Source organism: Sciurus vulgaris (assembly GCF_902686455.1).
Source record: "Sciurus vulgaris genome assembly, chromosome: 11".
NCBI classification, from domain to species: domain Eukaryota; kingdom Metazoa; phylum Chordata; class Mammalia; order Rodentia; family Sciuridae; genus Sciurus; species Sciurus vulgaris.
This window is the reverse complement of record NC_136472.1, coordinates 29,922,578-29,936,035: the sequence shown is the minus strand read 5'-3', so window position 1 is coordinate 29,936,035 and position 13,458 is coordinate 29,922,578. Positions and strand designations below refer to the sequence as shown.

Below are 13,458 nucleotides of genomic sequence, written 5' to 3'. Positions count from 1 at the left end.
TTAAGCTCCACCTAGTCTACTCATTTTACCTCCCTCGGGTTCCCACGCTTGGAGATCGTATCACCTACAGAAAATAACCAAACGCGGCTTCCAGCCTGAGGCGCGGCTAGGCATACAGCCCGAAGCCCCGCTCCTGGGCCGCCCAAAACGTGGTTGTAGAAGCCAGTCGTCAGCCGTAGCGCCCTCTCGGCTCCTCCTCCTCCTCCAGCACCGACCTCCCCAAGATGGCGGGCGGCGGCGGCCCGCTTCCGCTTCCGGTGTGAGCGGCCGGGCCGGGGGGGCAAGATGGCGGCGGCAGTAGGGGTCCGCGGCCGGTGCGAGCTGCCGCCTTGCTCCGGCCCAGGCTGGCTTCTCAGCCTTTCCGCCCTGCTGAGCGTGGCGGTTCGAGGGGCCTTCGCCACCACCCACTGGGTCGTCACAGAGGACGGGAAGATTCAGCAGCAGGTAGCGGCCAAGGCGACCCTCTGCGCCCGCCCTCGCCCTGGGGGGATTCCCCAGCCCTGCCCCTGGCTCTCTGGCTCCGCGCGGCCCCGCCCCCAGCCTGCCTTCCCAGGGTCCTGGCAGCTGGGTCCCGGGATTCCCCGCACTCACCTGGCGCCGCCCCCTCCCCACTTGTCTCCTGACCCTCCCTCCGCCACCTGGAAGTTCTCAGCTTTCCACCCCTGCGCGCCGCGTGGGGAGTCGCCCAGCCATGGGGAGACGGACCCTTGGGACCATCGCTTGTGCTCGGGCTTTAGAAGTCACGTATGCAATAGCCCTGACTCTGGTGCCTCTAGGGCCCACGCGTCACCAGCCCTCCGCCAGGAAATAGAAAGCAGGTGGCGACGCCGGGGTGTGCGCGAGTCCCAGGGCGCTGACAGCTAAGGCACCCCTAGTCAGTGGATCATTTAATGCTACTTCCCCCTAATCACCTCTCCTCGTGGTGGAATTTGTTTCAGACTGTGGTGTTGCTAGTGCGGCTACCCAGGTCAGCAGTGGCTCATTAGAGACCAGATACCGATACACTCTCTCTCCCTCTCCTTGCAAAGGAATGCTTGAAGATGCCTCTGGTGGCGTTGCCTACATCTTTTCAGCTGTAACTGCCCTCATTTCCCAGTGTACTTTGCATTGTTTCTTTACCTAGTTACTGTGACCCAGCCCCGCTTGGGGGATATGCGATTCACAGGATTCTCGTATGCCTGAACTAATTCCTTAAAGGAGAGACCGCTTCTCTTACATAACTTTATGATGCCTGCATTTTGTTTATGCTGCTGATGCCTGAAAGAGTACCTGTGTGTGTTCGATCACAGAATCTTGGTAAACTTAATGACTCCCAGCACTTGAGAACCGTCTTGAAATGTCCTACAATCTTTAGAAAGTGAAGTGCATGCCCGCATGCAGTTTAGCTCTGTGATCGGAAAGATTCTATCCAGTGTTGTGCGAAATTACTGGTTCTTTGAGTTAAATGTGGTGAATGGCAATAGAAACACATTGTAAGCTTTACTTTAGTTGTAAGGTGAAATTTAGATTTAGATTTGTAGTGTTATAACAAACTTTACAATGAGCGTGGAACAAATATAATTTAAAAATCAGCCTTTGTATTTTTATTAGGCCCTTACATCGTTACATCTATATCCGATTTACATTAGAAAAGGTTTCCCTTTGATGGCCACACCAACTGAAACTTAAAATACGTGTGTGGGTCTCAGAACCCCTATAAAACACAGTAAGTCCATCTTTGTGATCTAGGATTGGAAGTCTTCTATTAGTCCTCGTTGCTTCCACCCAACTTTTGTTTCCTGATGGTGGTTTCCCTGGGCCTTCATGAAGGGAGTCCTGGAATTAAGTCACTTCTGCTGCAGTTTGGGGAGCCCTTCTCCTATTGGCTCTTTTGCAGTATTGTTTTTGGCCACAGCTATTTATACTCTATGACATTGACTCTCCTTCCCATTTTGGTGTCCTGCCACTCAGCTGAGAAAGTAGCCCATCTGAAAAGTGAAAGCTGGTAGAAATGTATTACTTATATGCTGAACATTGCAATGGGAAAGGGAAATCTTAGTGGTTTTGTTCTTTAACAAGTTCCTTCTTTTGCACATTGGATATATGTTTTAATAGGGAAAGATAGGGTCTATAGGTAACTTGTCTCAAAGAAGGGGGTGAAATCTGAAGTGTTCATTTGGATCCTTGCCAGGTTGCCCCTGTAGTATATGGTTAGGCTTAAAATTAAAGCAGGGTTTCTTTCTTCCTTTTAATGATCATTTTCACTGAATTTTCCAAAATTTGTTATAAATAACATTTATAGTGTTAAGTTCAGGCAGCCATGAAATTTTATACCAGAAGAAATAAAGTAGCTGTCTACAATGTGACAACAAGAGGCTAGGGGAGGGAAACTGGATAATCTGAGGAAGCAGCAGCATATATAAGTAAAATAAGACTCAGCTTCTGCGTTCCATTCTGATAATTGTGTGTAACTCATACATCCTTTACTGGTGATAAATTTGAATGTAGTCAGAATCCTGACTCAGTTTAGATGTCATTCAGTTATCACATTTGGATATACTTAAGGAATTGGAAGATACCATTAGTACGTGGGTTTGAGTATACTGAAGATCTGTTTTTACTTTCAGAAACATAACTGAAAACTTAGTACATTTACTGTGTACTAAGTGACATCAGATTTCTGACACTTTTGCTTGGTTATAATATCTGATATTGACAACAGAAATATGATTTCAGTTTTTAAATGGCCTAATATCTGGAAAGGGCCAAAGACAAACTGAAATAGCAGATCTTACACAAACCTGTCCAAATTGAATAGGTCATTGTTTACCACAGTAAATATAGAGAAGTACTTAAGAATTAAAAATCATAATCTTTGAATTGCCCAAAATATACATTTAAAGAGGGACATTTTTCATCATTATAGTTTAAGTTCAGCCAGGAAGGAGTCTTTATCAGGAAAAGTGAATATTCATTTGATTTTTTTATATCTCAATTCTTAGCAGACACTAAAGATAGACACCCACTAGTTACTGCAGACTTCTGAAAATGCATGTACATTAGGAACCGTACATCCTTAGTTGGGTTGAAACGGGGCTTCAGTAAGATGGTACATTTCTGTAGGCAGCCTCTTCACAGTCAAAGCATGCCCAGCATTTGATATGGCTGTTCAAGGAATTGTTTTTCTCCACAATTCCTGCCTAGCAGCTAGGAAGCATACCTTCCCTAGTGTTTATAGTTCATGTTCCTGAGCTGCTACCCAGTTCCCAGGAGTTTGGTCTAGGGATTTCTGGAGCTGGGATGTGAAGGAAGAACTCCTATTGCTAAGTTCCTTTCCTTTCCCACTGAGGACAGAGGAAGGTTAAGAAGAGGCTCCTCCTCTCCAGTTCTGTGCTTTTTTCCCCAGCTTTAGGCTTTGGCATGCCTCTGATCCCCCATTGTTCACCGTACCTGAAAACTAGTAAGAATATCTCACTAATTTAAGCACGGGTCTTTAACTTGGGGTCCATGGAATTGACAAATGTGCTATTGTAACATAGTCTGGAGGAATTTCTAATGTCATCCAGCCAGTGACTCTCTTGACTGAATTTGTGAAGAATAAGTTTCAAGATAAATTTTTTTCTTATTTAAATTTGATGTTCTTTTTGCTTAATCATTAACTTGGCAACATCTGTTTTCAATTTTTTTTTTTTAATCAGAAGTGTCTAGTATTTCACTCACATCTAAGGCTAAATAAACTTTTGCAAATTATATCATTATATATCATATCATTTCTGTGGCTAAATGTATGTTCCATGCTCTGAATTATCTGCTGACAGATGAACTCTTGAAATATTACCAATTTGTTAGCTGTAAGCCTATTGAATCAAGAAGTTGTATTCCTAGCAATAGTTGGTTTCTGAGGTCTGGATATTTTCTTTCTTCAGAAATGGAGGTCAAAAAATTTAAAGAATATCATCATTATCAGTACTCTTATAAAAAATTATTTTCTTGACCACTGTTTTCCTTTCCTCCAGTGTTAGGACCATAGTTTTAGATAGGGAAAAAATTCTTAAAGAATATATGGCACAAGTCGTAGGAGAGAAAGTTGCCCAAAGTAGATGGCATTTAGTGATAACAGTAAGTAAAAATATATTAATCTACAGTAGCTCACAAATGTGTACTTTGTATTCAGTAAGTTTAAAGAGTATATTTTTTTCTTCTCATAACATCAGCAAAGGAATAGGAAGAAACAAAGACCAAAAAATGGGATAATGAAGTAAATGCCTTCTCTTTCAGTTTGCTTTACCTCTGCCAAATATTTTGTGATAAGTGCAGATTGGGAATAAGTAGGAGGGGAAGGGTCCCAAATAAATCTGAATTCATTTGGTGATTACTTATCATCATGTTGCCTTCAATCAGGCAAATGTCTCAGGGAGTGTAGATCTTTTTAAGCACTCACAACAAATTAGGTTTCTGACAAGGCTGATCATCTTGGCAAACAATCTTGGCAAAGATTTCTATTTGACAAGTGACTGTTCAGCAACCATGACTCAAAGGAGACCTATCAGATGTAGTTGAACAAAGAGGCTAAATCTCTATCTGTTGGACTTAATACATTGTAAATGGAGAAGTGGTATAATTTGGTTCTGATGTTAAGTGATTTGATTAATCTGAAAGAGCATCCCTGTGGTACTGTGAAGCTGATGGCTTTATTTCAGCACCTTTTAAAAAGGAAACCATCTGTCATAGAGCACTGATTCTATGTTTATACATTTCAGGAATTTACTTAGACTAGAGAGGTCATGATAATTATACACTAACTTTCTAGGCACTACTAAACCTTTGCAATTTGCACTAGACCTTGACATCAAAGTAATTCGTATTCAGGACATTTTCTTTCAGATATTGCACACTATTGTAGATTATCTAGGTATTAACTTTGTTTATACTGTAGAGTAGTAAGAAGAGCTTGGAAATACACAGAGGTGAATTACAAATTTAAATAATTTTCCCAGTTATTTACTGAACAAATATTGACTGCTCTCTTTTCGCCAGCCCAATGTGCTTTGATGGGTGTGTTTTTTCCCACCGGCTTCCATGTCAGTAGATTCTTATTTTTTGGAGGCAAGTGAAGCTCGGCTTGTTTTTAACCCTCCTCCCTGACTTCTTTCTCCACCTAGCCTCTAGATCAGAGGTTCCCAAACTTCACTTTGCACAGAAATAATCTAGGGTGCTTGCTTAAAATGCAGACTCCCAGGTCATTCAGGGTCTGATTCAGTAGTCTTGGGCTGGAGCCAAGGAGCCTACATTTTTATCACAATTCTCAGGAGATGCTGATGTAGGTAGGCCAGAGGTCATTTTGAGAAAGGCAGTTTTAGACGTTGTTATTCCCCCAGCTTCTATTCTAACCTTCTCTTTTCCCTCTCTTGGTATACCTGGGCAACATCATCCTGTCTTTGGACTCAAATTATCATTATACGTGCTAAGAATATAGTCTTACTACGCTCAGATTTTTTTTTCTCCAGAGTTACATTTGAGACCTCTAATATTAATTTAAAATTCCATGTGAACTTCCCCTGGGTACTTCAGACTTAGTTAGACCAAATCAAAATGCATTTTGTCCCCAAACCTGTGTTATTCCTTCTTTTTCCTAATTTGCTTAAAGACACCACCACTGGACAGCCACCCATTTGCCCATGTCAGAAATCTAGTTGTCATTTTTTTTATTTTTATTTTTAAATTCTTTTTGACTGTACTAGGGATTGAATGCAGGGCCTTGCACATGCTATGCGAGAGTTCTACCAAGAGCTACATCCTCAGCCCTCTTTATATTTTATTTTGAAAGGTCTTGCTAAGTTGCCCAAGCTGACCTCAAATCTGAGATCCTCCTGCTTCAGCCTCTTGAGTAGCTGGAATTACAGGTGTGTGCCATCTTGCCTGGCTCCAGTGGTCATCTTTAATTTTTTCCCATCCACTACCCTTACCAGGATCTTTCCATTGTGCTTTATAATTTTATCTTTTTTCTTCCCAGAGCCACTACCATCCCTCTAATTCAAGTCCCTGATTATTGCCACAGCTTCCTCACTGCTGTCCCTCCTCTAGTCATGTGCTGCTTCTAGGCTATTCAAAATGCAATTAGAGTAATCTTTTTTAAATGGCTTTGTTTTAATTTATAATTTTGAATTACTAAAGTAAAGCATGGCATTGGAAAAAATAAATATTTAACACTATGAGAGTATTTAACACAGTAATAAAGTAATAAAGTGAACTTCTCCCAACTCTATCCACTCTCATTCCCCAGCAAAAACCACCTTTAACAGTGTGGTGCATATCCCAGAATACAGTCCAAATTCTTTACTGTGTCTTATGACCTGGGCCCACTCTTCTTTCTAGCCTTGTACCTAGTCATCCATAAGTGCCTCACCCTCACTCCAGAATGACACGCACATCTACACACTCTTAGCAGTACTCAGTTTTTGCAAGCATCCCCACATATGCTGTGTACCTCCTTTGCTTCTGGGACTTCACAGTTGTTCTTCCTCCAGCACCTCGAGCTGGCTAACTCACCCTCTTCATAACATTCTCAGCAAAAACTTCTATGATGCCCAAATATGAATAAGCTGTTCTTTTTTGTGTGCTTTCATAGCTTCCTGAATTTCTTTGTGAAAACATTTACTGCACCAAGCCATCAGCTGTCTACTTATCTAAATGGCCAGCACATGCTCCATGAAGAGAGTGACTGTACCCATCTCCACAACTTCACTATCTTTCACACTGCCAAAGCACAGGGTCTGTGATGCATGTCTGTTGATTGATGATAGAAGCAAGTTTAGTAAGCAGTTTTTATCTTCTTAGGCATTTACAATTTTCTGAATAAATCCTTGAGTATCACTAGTGGAGACTTAGCCTAAAAGAAAACTCAGCCTTTCCAGATCTTTAGAGTTCTGAGTAACCCACCAGTGAATCAACCCTTAGTCCTCCAAGAAGGTGCACAACAGGTGACAGGAGCTGCAGTCAGAGAGCACTCCTGCCTTTCCAGGGTCAGCAGTGCTGTGCAAGGGAAATCAGCCTCTTTGCCACTGTGATAGCCAAAAGTTCAGTCTGTGACTCAGACATTAAAAATGTGTGTCGAAGCAACAAGAGGAGAAAAACTGATGAAGAAGAAAAGCAGAATAAAAGAATCAGAAAGGGCCGAGGGGATGCAGATGAGAAATGGCAGCTGCACTGTTGCGCAGGGATTAGAGTCAGCTGTGAGGTTCCGCAGCTGTTGCAGTTTGGAAGTGAATGGAGGGCACTCTGGCAGTGAGGAATGGAAGGGACTGCCAGCCGCTCAAGTCAGACATTAGCATAGCTTTGTGCTCCAGAATGTAGGGAGCAGGGCATAGCCAGTCCTCGCATCTCAGCCATAGCCATAGCCATAGCCTTTGGTGGCAAAAGCACAAATCAGGGAAATAACTCCACACTGTGCTTGGGTTACAGCCAGACACCTCGAAAGAGTTGTGTTCACGGACTCTCTGTTCTCTTTTAAAATGTTTTTATTAATTGTTGATGGACCTCTATTTATTTTTATGAGGTGCTGAGACTCAAACCCAGTGCCTCACACATGCTAGGCAAGCGCCTACCACTGAGCCACAACCCCAGCCCATCCTCTGTTCTCTTTTAAACCACTCCAGTCGGTCCCTCATCCCTTCAGCTTTTGTCAGGATACCTAGAACTTACTCGGTAATCTTACTTAACCACTCAGCAACCCAGCATTTTCCTCAGACCTTACCCACCAAACGATTTTCTGACATGGCTGCCAGGACATACACTCCTGAGTTTCCTTCTCAGTCCCTGCCCTGACTTCTCATTCTCTTCTGCTGAATTCCTTTTTGTGGTGAGTCATAAACGTGGTGTGCTCCTTTGCTCCCTCTCCACATGTGCTCTTCAGATGATCGATTGCATGAGGTGATATCATGGCATAATATACCATCTGTGTTCTGAGGACTCCCACATCTTATCTGACATCTCGACCTCTCCCTGAACTCCAGACTCATCCATCTGCCTGTGGACATCTCCACGTTGCCGTCTCAAAGACACCACACGTATAAATGCCCTAAACTAAGCTTGATTTCTATCCCAGCAAACCCGTTCTTCCCCCATTCACCAAATTGCTCAGGTCTAAAATATTGATGTCTTCCTTGACTCTTCTTTCTCCCTCCTTTTATACCCATCCTAACAAAAATATGTTAACTTTACATCCAAAGTGCATCCTAAAGCCAGGCATGATATCTATTTCGCTTCTATAACCCTAGTATGGACAAGCTCCATCTCTCTCCTGAGCCTGTGCCACAGCTTCATAACTGGCCTCCTTGCTTCTACTTTTCCCCATCTTTTTTCCCTAAAGCAGCCAAAGTGATCTTAAAAAAAAAAAAAAAAAAAAAAAAAAAGCCCTGGTCATGTCATTCCCTTTGAAATGGAGGGAATATCCATTTCATCAGAACACCTTCAGTCATTTCCCATCACACTCAAAATTTAAAATCTAGAGTTTTTGCTATGACCGACAAGGCCCTGAAAGATCTGGCATCTGGTCCCGGACCCCTGACCACCTCTCCAGCCTCAGATACCACTTTCTTTCTTGTGTGGTGTGCCGTGTTTCAGCCATACCAGCCTTCGGGAAGTTCTTAAACCACCAAGCTCATTTCTCCCTTTGGACTCTTGTTCTTGTTCTGTCCTCTTCTCTATAATGGCAGCAACTTTATTTTCTTTGGTGAATAATCCTGGTGCCTGAAACAGTGCCTGAAACATGGTATACGCTCAGTAAATACTGATTAAGTAAGAGAAAATGTATGCCTGGGCAAGCAGTTATTTACACCTTTATTAACTCTGACATACACCAGCCTACCAAAGGGCCACTACCATTTTAGTAGTTTTGTGCTTGCTTTAAAGATGACAAGCTGACTCTTTATTCTCCCTGTTACAAATAAGAGGCCTGGTCAACCTAAATCTTCTCTAAGAACATGGTATCTGAACAAGAATTGTAAAGCAATTCCTAGACACAGTCAGTGAATGTTTCTTGTGTGTTTTTCCTAAAAAATTTCTATATATTTGGAAACACTTTCATAGATTTTTTTTTTAAGCACACACTGGGAACAATTTGACAAATAGCCTTTAGTTGCTTCATAATAAGACTTATACATCTGTCCTTATTAGAAATAAAAATTTACCTCCTTAAGTCTGGTTGTATGCTGTCCTATGGAGATTCTGTAATGTTTTGACCAGCCTCGTAGTGACAGGCATTTAAACAGATGTTTAAATCCGGATTTTTAATGTCATAAACAATGCTGCAGTTAAGTGAACATGTTCATGTGTGTATCCAGAAACGGAATTACATGGCTCAAAGAATGCATTGTTAAATTTTCTTAGATATTGCAAAATTGTCCTTGTAAAGGACTATTAGTATTTGAAAATGCCCATTTGTATTTGAGATGTGTAACACCTTTGTTCATAATCTGAATTTAGTAAAAAGCCAGTTATACCTCCGAATTCTTAACTAGATAGTGCTGTGGCCATAGTAGAAGTGTGAACAAAAAGGAACCTTCATTTGGTTTTCTTTTTCTTTGTAGAAAAATTAAACCTTAATCATTAATGTTGACTTTACACTTCTTGGGATTGCAGTAAATGAAATTAGTCATACTGGGTTTTTTTTCCCCGATAGTTGATACTACAGATGTTTTGATGAGTAATCAAGTTGAGCTATATTCAGTTGTCCGTTTTTTAGAGTAGTAATTTCCAGCATGAAATAGCAGAGTAATTCCCAGGCCAGTGAGTTTGCCACCACCTGAGTAACAGGTTCAGTTTCTGGCACTGGTTTTAGTGTCTCTTTTCAAATATTTGACTCACCCATCTGACTAAGAATTCTCAAGCCCACACCTATTTTATTCATCACCATAATGCCTTGCATAAGGTCCGGATCTTAGTGGGTGCTTGTTATAAAAAATTACCACAAACTTAGTGGCTTAAAACAACCCAAATTTCTTATCTTACAGTTATGTAGGTTTGAACTTCAACTCATTTCTCCATGGGCTACAATCAAGAGAACATCGGTGCTGCACATCTTCCTGGAGCCTCCAGGAGAGGACCCATTCCCTTGCCTCTTCTAGTGGCTAGAGGCTGCTCATGTTCCTTGCTCTTGGGCCCCTTTCGCCCTCTGCCCATTCTTCCTTAGCCACATCTCTTTGCCCTCCCTCTCCTGCGTGTAAGGATCCTTTTATTATAGGGTGCCCTCCTGATAATCCAGGTTATGTTCTCTGTCTTCATCAAACTGACATCTTAATTCCCTTTTGCCTTGTAAATGATGTGTCCTCAGGTTTATGATAAGGCATGAAAATCTTCGTGGGACCGTTGTTTTGCGTGTCAATGTGCTCACTAAATAATTGCTGCTGGAAGTAGAGTCACTTCTGAGTTAAATGTAAAACAGCTATATTGTTTCTGTTTGTGTTTTTAAGAATATTATGAAGTTATAAAACAAGAAGGAATCCATGATTCTTGTGTCCTGATTCAACATTTCATTTTTTTCCTTGTAAAGTTACAAATAGTCTATTTAATTCAGTATGTTATTTGTGTATTTCCTAATGACATGAAGTAGAAACATGTAGACCGATAGCACTTTATAGGAAGCTATTCATTTGTTGTTTTTGAAAATGGTGATTCTCTTGCTAACCAATTAGAAAAACAGATTGTTTGACATGAATTCTCACAAAATTATAACACTATGAATGTTCAAATGTAGATAATAGCTACACAATATACTTCACATATCTGTATTATTTTATGTGAGTTTAAGTATTTACAGTTGTGTCTTCTAAAACCAGGTGTGGTGGCACACACATGTAATTCCAACAGCTCAGGAGGCTGAGGTGGAAGACTAAGATAGCAGGATCACAAGTTCAAGGCCAAGACTCAGCAACTTAGCAAGGCCCTAAGCAACTTAGTGATACTCTATCTCAAAATTAAAAAGTGGCTCAGCACACATCTAGTTTCAGTCCCTGGTACCAAAAGTACATGAATAAACAGTTACATCTTCTAGGAACTGTAAAAATGGGAAGCCAAAATCTAGTTGAGGGTAAAACTTTAGAAAATAGGAATATACGGTCATAAAATTCATGTGATAGTCAGGATTCAGTATTTTGTTTAAGGTTTATTTTTAATTTTGATGACTTTGTATTCTACAAGACAGACTGATTTTTTATTTCTCATTTAAATACTATAAAAGTACTGTAGCAGCAAAAAGTTGCAGTAAAAAAGTTACCTTTAACAAAAATTTTTCCAAATTCTGGCAGTCTATATTAGCAGTGTTTTATTGATTTTATATAATTGTTTGTAGTAAATATCTATTCATAGTACACATTAGAGTTTTGGCAGTTACTGTAGCCAGGGAGTCCCTCTTAAGAACTGAGGCTGGACTGGCGTGGGTGGCGTTCTGTGAACTCACTCTTCTCTAACCTGGAAGAAGGTAACCGAACTCGCCTAGTGTTGAACCCAGAGGGAGGGCTGCACGCAGCGTTGGCAACAGACTGTTCTCCCTCAACCCAGCCCTCCAAAACTCAGCCTGCCTCTGCAGTAACCTGGCAGGTGGCACAAAGGCAAGGGATCCTTGGGCGTCCCTGGACAATAGCAGTGAACTAGATCTGTGACAAGGGTTAAATCTAAGAAAGGGTAAGAAATAGAAAAAACATAGATGATATTGCATTTCGGGGGGTATTCTTCCTGGCCCACCTTTGTGGGAGGAACTTTTTCTCTATAGAATACACTTTTTTGGTATGAATACACTTATAGCTCTTATAGTACACTCATAGTCTTGTTCTTTGACTTCAACTTATACTTGTCCTTATAGTTCTTTTAACTTAAGATAAAATTAAAAATGTTTCATTGCTCTCTTAAGTTTCATGTGAATACAATGACATGTAGATGGCACTTTAAAAAAAAAGAGACTCTATAAATTTTACGTAATAGATGTTCACTATTGAAAAGTCAGAAAACACAAACAAGAAGAGTAATCACCTGGAGTCTCAACTAGAAGCCACATTCTTTTTTTTTCCCCCCCACATCAACGCCAACATCCATTATTGTGTGTGTTCTTTTTTGTTTGTTTGTTTCAATTTTTTGTAATTTTTTTAAATTTATTTTTATTGTAAACAAATGGGATACATGTTGATTCTCTGTACATGGAGTAAAGGCATACCATTTGTGTAATCATACATTTACATAGGGTAATGTTGTTTGATTGATTCTGTTATTTTTCCCTATCCCCCAACCCTTCCCACCCCTCTTTTCCCTCTATACAGTCCCTCCTTCCTCCATTCTTGCCCCCTCCCCTCCCATTATGTGTCATCATCCGCTTATCAGCGAGATCATTCTTCCTTTGGTTTTTTGAGATTGGCTTATCTCCCTTAGCATGATATTTTCCAATTTCATCCATTTGCCTGCAAATGCCATAATTTTATTATTCTTTATGGCTGAGTAATATTCCATTGTATAGATATACCACAGTTTCTTTATCCATTCATCAATTGAAGGGCATCTAGGTTGGTTCCACAATCTGGCTATTGTGAATCGAGCAGCTATGAACATTGATGTGGCTGCATCTTTGTAGTATTCTGCTTTTAAGTCCTTTGGATATAGGCCAAGGAGTGGGATAGCTGGGCCAAATGGTGGTTCCATTCCAAGCTTTCTGAGGAATCTCCACACTGTTTTCCAGATTGGCTGCATTAACTTGCAACCCCACCAGCAATGTATGAGTGTACCTTTCTCCCCACATCCTTGCCAACACCTGTTGTTGCTTGTATTTTTGATAATCGCCATTCTAATTGGGGTGAGAAGGAATCTTAGGGTACTTTTGATTTGCATTTCTCTTATTACTAGAGAAGTTGAACATTTTTTCATATGTCTGTTGATTGCTTGTAGATCTTCTTTTGTGAAGTGTCTGTTCATTTCCTTAGCCCATTTGTTGATTGGATTATTTGTATTCTTGGTGTAGAATTTTTTGAGTTCTTTATAGATTCTGGAGATTAGTGCTCTATCTGAAGTATGGGTGGCAAAGCCACATTCTTAAAATGTGGTGTATAAACCATCAGATAGAGTTCAAGAGAGGCAGTGAGAAAGGTTGTTCATAAGTACACAAAGAAGAAAATACAACAAAGAGGTTGAAATATATTCCCCTTTTCCTGGGTTCCTAAAAGTGTAAAGAGACACAGTCACTATTGGTGGAAATTTAAGTTGATTTGAACAGCCTGGAGAAAAATATATAAATTTAAAGCGCAGTTACTTTTTTGGAGGGGTGGTTTGGGGAATTGAACTTCAGGACACTCAATCACTGAGCAACATACCTAGCCCTTTTCTGTGTTTTATTTAGATACAGGGACTCACTGAATTGCTTAGCGCCTCACTTTCGCCAAGACTGGCTTTGAACTCACAGTTCTGCCTCAGCCTCCCGAGCCGCTGGGATTACAGGCATGT

At 40.8% G+C, this 13,458-nt stretch overlaps 1 protein-coding gene across 4 annotated transcripts in view; it reads left to right on the top strand.

The window, feature by feature from the left end:
* Positions 1-251: 251 nt before the first annotated feature.
* The window catches only part of TTC17 (tetratricopeptide repeat domain 17), a 112,083-nt gene continuing 98,876 nt past the window's right edge, over positions 252-13,458 (top strand). For 3 of the 4 annotated variants that reach the window (XM_079103023.1, XM_079103026.1, XM_079103025.1), the window contains exon 1: positions 252-444. In XM_079103023.1, coding sequence (XP_078959149.1) covers positions 286-444 — 159 coding nt within the window. In that variant the 5' untranslated portion in view covers positions 252-285. The remainder of the gene's footprint in view (positions 445-13,458) is intronic. The other variant, XM_079103024.1, reaches the window with a different exon arrangement.